General features: G+C 35.3%; 1 protein-coding gene across 1 annotated transcript in view; it reads left to right on the forward strand.

Annotated features, from left to right (window-relative positions):
- Positions 1 to 6096, forward strand: part of GPR155 (G protein-coupled receptor 155) — a 40229-nt gene extending 34133 nt beyond the window's left edge. The window contains exons 14-16 of the mRNA XM_069470697.1: positions 815 to 879; positions 2153 to 2290; positions 5079 to 6096. Of these exons, the coding sequence (XP_069326798.1) occupies positions 815 to 879; positions 2153 to 2290; positions 5079 to 5379 (504 nt within the window). The 3' untranslated portion in view covers positions 5380 to 6096. The remainder of the gene's footprint in view (positions 1 to 814; positions 880 to 2152; positions 2291 to 5078) is intronic.
- The last annotated feature ends 5396 nt before the right edge of the window (positions 6097 to 11492 follow it).

Here is an 11492-nt window from a genome sequence, read left to right on the forward strand (position 1 = left end):
ATTCCACAGGGCTATGTCATAAACACTAGCCAGGAATGTTCCATTTAAAATGCTGCCCACACAACCTATGGCTGAAGTGGTTCAAAGGAGCAAAAGAGACATAAACCTCACTCCCACCCCATTTTCCTCTCGGGGAGGCATTGTGGTAAGATCATTCCCTTCTAGTCATTTATTGTCTTGGGGTGAACAAAGCTAGGTCCTTCATACAACATACTGCATTTTCCATCCTACCTCCACCAACTTGCGCTCAGATCCTTATCCTAGTGTGCCTGACAAATGGCCGCTGCCAACCTCCTGCCTCCCCAAACAGTCGTAAACTGTCCTGATCTGTGGCTGATATCTGGTACCAGTTTGCCTCATCACTCGCAAATCCTTCAAATCCTCCCCCTAACCACTAGCCACTTTCACTTTAAATTCTGTTCAGTTACTGCATTATAATTAGATACTGAAGCACTTGTTACATAATTTATGAAGTTTTAACAGCAAAATAATAAATACTTAAGCACAATAGGGGGAGAAATAAAGACATATAGCCCTTAAATGTTTTCATTTTTCTTCAGGAAGCTGTCGTGTGAATGTGGCTGCTCAGCACTGGTTGGTATCACCCATCATAATTAGTAGGACAGAATGACTGGGAAAAGGCAGCAAAGTGTCACATGTGCCCTCAGGCACTGCACTTCAGAGGCCTGCTTTGTGTGTTCTTCATCACTATAGGTTTGCTCCCTCAAACGCTACATTTGGTGGCTTCCTTAATTTCTCTACCTTAAAATTTTATTGTTGAATTCAGAAAAAATAACTTTGTTTTCTTCCCTAGGGATTTATTTCCTTTGGAATCTTTGGATTAGATAAACATTTAATCATCCTGCCTTTCAAAAGAAGGTAAATTTAGTTTTGAAATAAATCTGTATCTGTAAAGGTGATGAAAAAGCCATTCTATTAAAATACTAATATTTCTAAACCTTTAGTAACTGCTAGGAGACCACTAAGTGCCACACAGAGGTTATCTGTTGATTCACATATTTGTTGTAAATAATTGCAGCGAAATATTAGAAGAACTATTATAAATCCAGCATTGTAATTTGCATTTAAACAAGAATTGATGGACATACTGACTTCTGTCTATGCCATTAACTACATAAAGTTAAATGAAACCTGAAAATGTCTTTAGAAATGGAAGTAGTAGGTGGTGTGCCCCCAAAGGTCTATATTTTATTGTCTTTCTCCTTTGAAACACGATTCCTCTTTCTATCAAACTAATAACTTATAGAAAACTCAGGTTTTCTTTCTAAATTTTTGGGTTTTTATTAGCTTAGTGAAGCGTTTCTTTGAATGAAGATCAAGGATTTCTCTATGAAAAATAACAAGAAGTGTTTCTTTGAATGAAGATCAAGGATTTCTCTATGAAAAATAACAAGTGGCATACTCCAACTTGGGGGTAGGAGGAAAAAGCAGGGCTGCAAATCCTTGTACCTCCTTATTTGTTTTCAAAGCCAAAATTAGTAGAAACTAGAAGTGCTAATGAAATTTATCCTGCCAGCTCTGTGAAAAGCACCCAGTAAATGGTAACTGTTCTTACTTCTCCTTCTTCTTCTCCATCATCATCATCATCATCGTCATCAAGATACAGTTGCTAGGATAATAATCATCTCATGAATGAAGAAAAACATAACAAGAAAGTCACTGAACTCAGTTATCAGCTTCATAATGTTGATCAGGTGAAACAGTCAACAGTTCCATTGCCTGGGCTGGCAGAAACAAAATTATTCTGTACTCCAGACCCTGGTATCTGTTTTTGTGGTACTGAAAGAGAAAAATGATTAAATAAAATACTTGATCTCTAATTTATCTTTGCATTTCCAAACAGTGGGATGTAGAACAAGGAACATTTATTCGTAGAAACTGAAATGGGTCAAACATGTCCAGAGGGTTTATAAATAATGATTAGGTTCCCCACCCCAGCCTTCTTTCAATAGGAAACTGAATGCAGAATGTGTTTTTGCTTCAGAGACTAATGATGTCTGGGAACAAAGATGAGAGCTCTGGTGAATGACAGCGTTGGAACAGCCATATCGATGGGGTGCTAAGGCAGGAAGGGCTCTCTCTCAGTGCTTTTCTTTTCTTAAAAATGGCCTCCTTAAATCTTGGTTTTCAGACTTGAGTTCCTATGGAACAATAAAGAAACAGCAGAAAAAAGGGATTCTCCTGTTTCTGAGGAAATAAAAATGACCTGTCAACAGTTTGTGTATTATCACCGTGACCTCTGTATCCGAAACATTGTCAAGGAAAGAAGGTAAGCAAATTGCCAGTACAGGTTCCAGATAATTATGTTTTAGATGATTAATTTTGGATTGTAAAAGGCTAAATATGTGGCTGTGACTGACTACATGATTATTTTCAATAACATACATGTAAAAGTTAAAACTTATGGGTCAGTTTATAGTTTAAAAATGATATATGAAAGAGCCATATCACTTTGACCTTAATATTTTTTTAATGTCTTAAAGCTTCTGATTTCCACATAAAATGTGAAAACTTTAGTTTAGAATGAACTAAAATGTCACAGAATATTAACATTCATTTCCAGTTGGCCATTAGTGTCTCTCATAAAACTTGAGATACATTGGATTTAGAAGAGATGTTATATTCCCATCTCCTGGTGGCATGTTATTTCATATTACTAATACTGTTGTCAAGAAAATGAAATTTCTGCCTCTGAATTTTGATGCTTATATTTCACTTCAAACCCTAATCTTTGGTCTGTGACATATTTATTCTTCTAATCCCCAAGGTAGGAAGTATGCAGGAGGAAATGATGAACTTTGAATAAACAAATGTTACAGTGCACATGCTTTTGGTAGTCATAAAAGAGAAAACAAAACAAATAACCTAATATTTTTATGGCTATAACTGAAAATTTGAAATTTTATGAAAATCACTATTGAGGATGATTTATTTTCATATATTATGCTAGTGTATTCAACATGTATTAATATGTCATTGTAATCAGAAAGCAGCCTAGAATTGACAGTGGAGGGGGACTCATTGGGTGAGGACTAATACTAGAACTTAAATCCTGAACTACACTTACTAGCTTTGCGACACTGGGCAAGTTCATTCTCTAAACTTTAGTTTTCCTCTTCTTTAAAATATCTGACTCTCAGGGTTGTTTGAATTAGATGACAGAATGTTTGTGATTGGCCTAGCCCACTGTCTGGCAATAGTAAACTATGAAGAAAAGTTAGTTTTTTCACCCTTAAAGGGCTAAACACAATTATTTCAAAGTACCATGGATAGTTTCAACAATTTGAAGCTGCTTTTTAAAATTAAACATTACAGGCTTATGCCTATAGTTCTAGCACTTTGGGAGGCCCAGATGGGAGTATTGCTTGAGGCCAGGAGTTTGAGACCAACCTGAGCAACAAAGCAAGACCCCGCCTCTACAAAAAAATAGAAAAATTAGCTGGGTGTGGTGGCACACACCTGTTATTCCTAGCTACTTGGGAGGCTGAGGCAGGAGGATCACTTGAGCCCAGGAGTTAGAGATTGCAGTGAGCTTATGATGATGCCACTGTACTCTAGCCTGGGCAACAGAGTGAAACCCTGTCTCAAAAATAATAATAAAAAAATAAATAAATAATTTAAAAAGAAAACTCCATGTTAGTTCTGTCAGGCCCATCGTGATTGCCGTCAGAGAGCATAGCTCTTGCCGTTTGCAGGGCTGCCACACTGCCTTGGTCCCAGATGGCTGAATGGGCACCTGCTGGGAGCATGCTGGGAGTGTGCTGGCCTGTTCCCTCTCCCTTTGCAGGTTCTGCAGCCTGTACAGTGTCACATTATCTGCCATTCTGTACAGCTCCATGGGCTGTTGTTATAGCTGCCTGATTGCAGTAATCAGGAAACAAATATTCAGTTGGTGTCTGGGCTAGAAGGTGTTAGGCTATAAATCAAAAATCAACAAGCAGGAAGAGGCTCAGACACAGGTTGTAAAATTCAGGCTTTTGTTGAAAGTGATGTTTGTAGTTGCAAGGCATAAATTCAGATATCACTAAATGAAATACTGATGTTAAAATATTGTGATTTTATGTACTTGAGAAAATTTTTCATGTATATTAACCTTTTTTGTAATTTTTATATGAAACTCATGTATATTCATTTATGGTTAAATGTTTTTAAATTTTTGTCATCTGTTTCTCATTTCATCTTGATTTTCATCCACTGTTTCCTATCATCAAGTACTTTAGGTTTTATAGCTTCACTGATACTTGTGAACAGATTCATGCTGTCTATTGCATTTTTGTATGAAAATGTACAAAATTCATGTAATTGGTTTTTTCATCTCTCCTTCCCTTGTTCATTTGCTTATACTTAAGGCACCCCACATTTGCATTAGGAAGACAGATTTTAAATAATCAAGAAGTAAATTCATAATCAAAGTACATTTTTAAAATCTTATAATAGATTTGTAGCAAGACAGAGCTCACGTATTCCTTCCTTGCTTCCTAATGAAGCAAATTCCTGACGAACATATCAGGATGATTGTCTTGGCTACTGAGGGCAAGAGGAAAGGCTACTTGTGGACACTATGATGCATATAGTGCATATGTATATATGATGTATATAGAGCTGAAAATCATGTTGATTTGAGTAGTTTCATGAAAATAATCATTTCTTTAGAGCTTGTGAAAAATATTTAATGTTCCCGAGACAGTTAAATTACTTAGTATACTAAGAGTATAAGTTATATAATATTCAGCTGTCTCCAGGATGGATCTGATCATAAAAGGCCATGCTACTATAAAAAGAATATTTCTTTGTAAATGTATTTACTTTACCTATGTCTTTTTTTGTTATTATTTAAGAATTTCTGCTTTCACAAGCATTATTGGCATCTTTTTCTCCAATAGATCTTTCAAAGGTCAGGCGAGTTAACAAACCCTTTGTATTTCATTCTTGCCATGCTTTTTTAACTATCATGCTGTCTCCTTGTTTCCTTCTATTTTTTCTTGCTTGTCCTTTATCATGCAGTGCTGATACGAGATTTACAGAACATATGGGTGAATCATTCCTTTGACATACAGGTGTGGTGCAAAGACTTCTGCCGGGACCTTTTGTGGCTGCGACCTGGTGAACTGGCTAATTGAAGTCGGCCTTGCCTCTGACCGTGGTGAAGCTGTGATATACGGAGATAGACTGGTGCAAGGGGGAGTCATCCAACATATTACCAACGAATATGAATTTCGAGATGAGTACTTATTTTACAGATTTCTTCAAAAGAGTCCTGAACAGAGTCCTACTGCTACTAATACAAGCACCCCCCAACAAGAAAGATATAAAGAAATTGAGCATTCATCCCTATCCTCACTTTCCCCTAAGGCCTAAATTATGACAGGCAGAACCCCATATGGAATCATATTCTAGCCCCAGATCTGTTACTTTTTAGCTATGTGACATTGGGCAAGTTATACCTGAGCCTCAGTTGCCTTTTCTGTAAAGTTTGACAAGATGATTTCCTAACCCATGCTAAAGGTCTATGAGTTTATGTGTAACTAAAACACATAGGAAACTGACTTAGGGAAAAGAAAACCAAAGCAAAATTTAAAGTTCTGATAATGAATATAATAATTACAGTCGTTCCTCAGTATCCACAGGGGAATGGTTCCAGTACTCCTGCAGCTACCAAAATCTGAGAATGCTCAAGTCCCTTTTATAAAATGGTGAAGTATTTGCATATAACCTACTCACATCCTCCCGTATACTTTAAATAATTTCTAGATTACTTATAATGTCTAATACAATGTAAATGCTATGCAAATAGTTGTTATACTGTATGGTATAGGGAATAAAGACAAGGGAAAAAGTCTATACATGTTCACTACATATGCAGCCTTTGCAGGCCTAACATTTTGATCTGCAGTTGGTTCAATCTATGGATGTGGAACCGGCACTTAGGGAGGGTTGTCTGTACTATAAACAATACTAATGTGCCAACATTGTAAAATCATTGCTTTCTGCAGCTGTTGGCTATAATTTCAAAATCAACATCCTATTAACTATTCCTTTAAATTGACAGATTTTGTAGGTGTATTGCTCACAGGAAATGGATCTTAAATTATGACAACTTTATATTTATTCATATTACCTCCTAAAAAAGAATTTTAATGATTCTAATAAAAGGTTCTTATTCTTTTTATTTTTTCCATTTCCTTGACAAATAGTACTCATTTAAAAACTAAAAGTACTATTTTTTTAAGGCTTGTCTTTTCTTGCTTTTCTATCCAAGTACTAATCTGTGTCATTTGGAAGGGAATAAAAACCTTCATAAATATCATCTCCACAATCTTTCAACAAAAGTATAGTCTGATCTTTAACTTTTGTATTACAAATAATTTTAGAAAATTCATTTAAATTTTATCAACAAAATTATTGTCATATGATGTATCATTTCAGGTTTTTGCACAAAGCATCATAGTACAGAATAATCTTTCTACTTTATTCCCTAAAATTAAAAAAAGAGAGAAAACTATAAATTTTAAAATTACTAAATGTTGCCCTCTTCCTTAGTCCATTCAGGCTGCCATAACAAAATACCATAAACTGGATAGCTTATAAACAACAAAAACTTATTTCTCATAGTTCTGGAGGCTGGGAAGTCCAAGATCAGAGCACAGCAGATTTAGTTCTCTGGCTCATAGATGGTACCTTCTTGCTGTGTCCTCACATGGTAGAAAGGAAGAATTCTGGTCTCTTCAACCCCTTATGAGGACATTAATCTCATTCATGAGGGCTCCACCCTCATGACCTAATCACCCCCCAAAGGCCCCACCTCCTAATACCATCACATTGGGGATTAGGTTTCAATATATGAATTTTGGGGGGACACAAACATTCGGATCTCAGATAAGCTTTATCTTCAGTAAATTAAAAAGAGATCTAGTCATATGAACTTTGAACATCTACTTACTAGGTGTTAGTGCTGGTTTAACTTATTTAAAACATGTTTCAAATATTTATTAATTATTTCATACTTTTAGTGTCTCATATACTAAAGCCATTTTAGAAAATAATTTATAGGGTTAGTGTCATTGTCCTTTTAATGCAACAAATATATAATTTTTAAAAAACCTGCATGGAAGCCAGTGTATTTAACAAGTAAACTATACTTTAGTGTAGTATTTACCTATACCAATTTTAAGTTATGATTATGGAAAGGGGATGTTTCTAGCAGAACTGTCTTGCTGTAGAACTTTCTGATTTTAATATGACTACATTATGACTCTCTGAATGCTCAGGAGTAAGCCGAAGGCCTCAATGCTGCACCAGAAGACTTATTGTTATAGTAATAGATATTAATTCACATGCATGCAGGCAGCTCAAACTCAAGTGGTGAATTTGTTTTGTTTATGAATAATATCTTCTGTTATTTGCATTAATGGCATCATTTTCCATGGGAGACACTAGAAGAAAACCCTGGATCAGAATGGTCTACAGTTTCAGATAATAAAGGCTTTTAAGAGACATTTTTAGAATTAAGGATATGCTAATTTTATTAAATGAAAATATTTGTAACTGTTACTTTCTCACTGACAAGTCAAGTTTCTCAATAAAATGCCTATTTTAACTTGCATTGCTGACATCTTTTCTTTGAGTAATCACAATAATGCAGTAGCCATCACAGAGGTCTTTTCTATAAGTTCTCAGTGTTTTCTTAAATGGGTTTTTCTGAGACTGTTTCCCTTCATGACCCTCTGGATTCTGTGTACAGGGCCTTGCCCAATTATGCATTCAGTAAACATTTTTTATGAATGAGTCAATATGACAAAGTCCTTTTCATACATTTCATAACCTTTAATATTCAGGGTCACAGCTGGGAAAAAGATCTGATACAATTTTGATTAAAACCTACCCTTTTTGTTACTAATGTTCAGCATAGTCAATTGTTTTCTTAACTCTCAATGAATAATTCCATACCTAGCTTTTGCTTAGATTTCAATATTTTTAGAGTAAGATAGAATAACGATTAATGATCAGTAAATTTCTAAAACAAGAAAAATGTAAAATTATTGTTTTACATGTTTGCTATACAACACAATATAGTTCTTAGTTTCTGCCCCTTCTGATATCATATCATGTAAAATATTAAATTACTTTAGGCCACTGGGATAGATAAGTCATGTGACAAGTAATGGTTGGAAACACAGTTCAGCATCACAAATGTTATCACCATGCTTCAGGAAAAGTTGGGATTATAAATTTCTGCAACTGGTATGATAAATGCCTGAAGTAATTATTTAAAAAGAGAAAACATTCACTCTGTAGACCTGTTTTTGGCAAATTTTACAGGAAGGAACTAACTTTCCAAAATTCTGGGCTGCATAGTTATTTCTAGGGGAAAATTTTTGGTTGATGATTAATATATAAACTGATGTTTTCATCAAAGATTAAACAAACTAGCTTTCTCTAAAATACTCAGTTTATTTGGGTTTATTAAGTAATTAAGTAATAGTAAATAACAAACAATATCATTTAAGCATTGACCAGAAAAACGCTTAACTTCAGCTATTTTTTTTTTACACTTAAGACACAGTTGAAATTTCAATAAATCATATACCCCAGGGCATTAATTACCCACACAAGTACCAAGTACCCACAGCCCAAATACCATTTTGTATTTATAGAGTGAAAGTCTCTCAAACTATTTTTTAAATTAATTCACGTATCTTTATAATAATCCTTGCCTTTATTTGGGAAGTTGTTATTTCCATTTTTAATATAGAAAGCTGCGACAGGTTGACTTGAGACATATCAAAAGCTACCAAGTTGTACAGATAGTCTAGTTAAATTTTTACAGGCAGAGGAGGGAAAGCTGTGTGAATTCTTTCCATCAGTACTTGAATGTTCATTTAACAAATATTTATTGAACATCTAGCATGTACCAGAGACCATACTGAACACTGAGCACACAGCAATGAGAACAAACATGATACCTGTCTTCATAGAGTTTCTATTCTACTGTGTTAAACACATAATCAACTGTGATCAGAATCACATGTGTCTCCAAGAGTATGGTAAGAGAAACCTGACCTTGCGGTGTGGGGAAAACTTCCCTGAGGAAGTCATGTCTCAGCAAAATTCTAACGGATGTAAAGTACTACTTATTATATATAAAAGGGAGCACATGGAGTGAATGGTGCAAGTAGAAGGTATAGCCATGAGCTTCCTCATATTTAGGGACTTGAAAGGGCAGCATAATTGAAACCTAAAAAACAATGGTGGAAGTGTAATGAGATATAGACAGCAGATACGCAGGATCTTTTTGGTTATTTGTTAAGGATTGGGACTTTAACCTAAGAACAGTAAGTCTTTAAGAGTTTAGACTCAATCATAAGAAAAGGAGCAACCTCAGTAAAAAATGGGCAAAAGATCTGGACACCTCACCAAGGAAGACAAACAGATGGCAAATGAGCATATAAAAAGATGTTCAAGGCCAGGCCCAGTGGCTCACTCATGCCTGTAATCCTAGTACTCTGGGAGGCCGAGGTGGGAGTATCGCTCAAGGTCAGGAGTTCGGTACGAGACCAGCCTGAGCAAGAGTGAGATCCCGTCTCTACTGAAAAATAGAAAGAAATTAACCAGACAACTAAAAATATATACAAAAAGTTAGCCAGGCATGGTGGCACATGCCTGTAGTCCCAGCTACTTGGGAGGCTGAGGCAGAAGGATTGCTTGAGCCCAGGAGTTTGAGGTTGCTGTGAGCTAGGCTGATGCCACAGCACTCTAGCCCCGGCAACACAGTGAGACTCTGTCTCAAAAAAAAAAAAAAAAAAAAAAAAAAATATATATATATATATATATATATATATATGTTCAACATCATAAGTCATTAGGGAATTGCAAATTAAAACAAGATACCACTACACATCTATGAGAGTGGCCAAAATCCAAAACACCAACAACAAATGCTGACAAGGATGTGAAGCAACAGGAACTCTCATTCATTGCTGGTGGGGATGCAGAATCCCACTCTGGAAGAGAGTTTGGCAGTTTCTTACAAAACTAAACATACATTTACTATATGATCCAGCAGCCATGCTTCTCAGTATTTACCCAAAATGAGTTGAAAATATGTCTACACAGAAACCTGCATATGGATATTTATAGCAGGTTTATTCATAATTTGCAAAACTTAAAAGCAACTAAGATGGTCTTCAGTAGTGGTGCATCCAAACAATAGAATATTATTAATATTTAGCACTAAAAATAAATGGGCTATACAAGTCATAAAAAGACAGAGGAAACTTAAATGCATATTAGTAAGTTAAAGAAGACAATCTGAAAAGGCTACATACTATATGATTCCAATTATATGACATTCTGGAAAGGCAAAACTATGGAGACAGTAAAAAGATCAGTGGTTGCCAAGGGTTGGGAGGAGGGAGAGATGAATAGGCAGAGCACAGAGAATTTTTAGGGCAGTAAAACTATTCTGTATAATACTATAATGGTAGATACATGTCCTTCCATTTATCAGAGCCTATAGAATGTATAATACCTAGAGTGACCTCTAACGTCAACTATGTACTTTGGGTAATAACATGTCAATGTAGGTTCATCAACTGTAACGAATGTACCACTCTGGTGCTGGGATGTTGATGGTGGGGAAGGTTGTGACTGTGTGGAGACAGGATATATTGGGAACTCTGTACTTTCTGCTCAATTTTGCTATGAATCTAAAACTGCTATCAAAAATAAAGTATTTTTAATAAAGTTTTAGGAGGGGCATTCATGATCAGATTTAAATTTTTAATAGACCACTCTGGACTATAGTGACCAATATGGATGGAAATTTTAAAAAACAGGCATAGGAGCACAGTTAACTGCAGTGGTCCAGGTGAGAGATGCTGCTAGTTTGGTCTAGGGTGGTAGCAAAGGGGAAGGTGAAAACATGCTGGCCCTAGGGTGAGAAATAAGATTCACTGTGTGTCCCTGGATAAATCATTGAACTGCTTACCCTTAGTTCCCTCCCCTGTTGAAAGACAGGAGTATGGGAGTTGGCCAGGGTTCTTCATGATCTAGGGACAACCTATCTCTGAATCATACATATGACAAAAAGACTCAAATTGAGTACCTGAGTCTGACATCTTTTCCTTTGTAATGTCAGACTATATCAGACAAGAGCAGTATCAGGCAGATTATGGTTTTTATGAGAGAACTTTTAAACATAACTTCCTGGGTACTCTTTAAATATAACAGTCTACTTCTTTATTTTAATCCTAATTGTGATGATAGTGACCAATTTATATGATAATCAAATACCAAAAATGGACATTTCTAGAAACCAAAAAATACTTAGTGTTATTTTGAGGTGGATTTTTGTTTATATTTGTAGTTTTGAGTCTTACTAGGTAATCTTTAACTTTAACAAGGTTTTTTAAAAATTTAAATATTACTCATTTATGTTAATGATATAATATTATAATATTCATAATATAATA

Source organism: Eulemur rufifrons, chromosome 1 (genome assembly GCF_041146395.1).
Source record: "Eulemur rufifrons isolate Redbay chromosome 1, OSU_ERuf_1, whole genome shotgun sequence".
Lineage (NCBI taxonomy): Eukaryota > Metazoa > Chordata > Mammalia > Primates > Lemuridae > Eulemur > Eulemur rufifrons.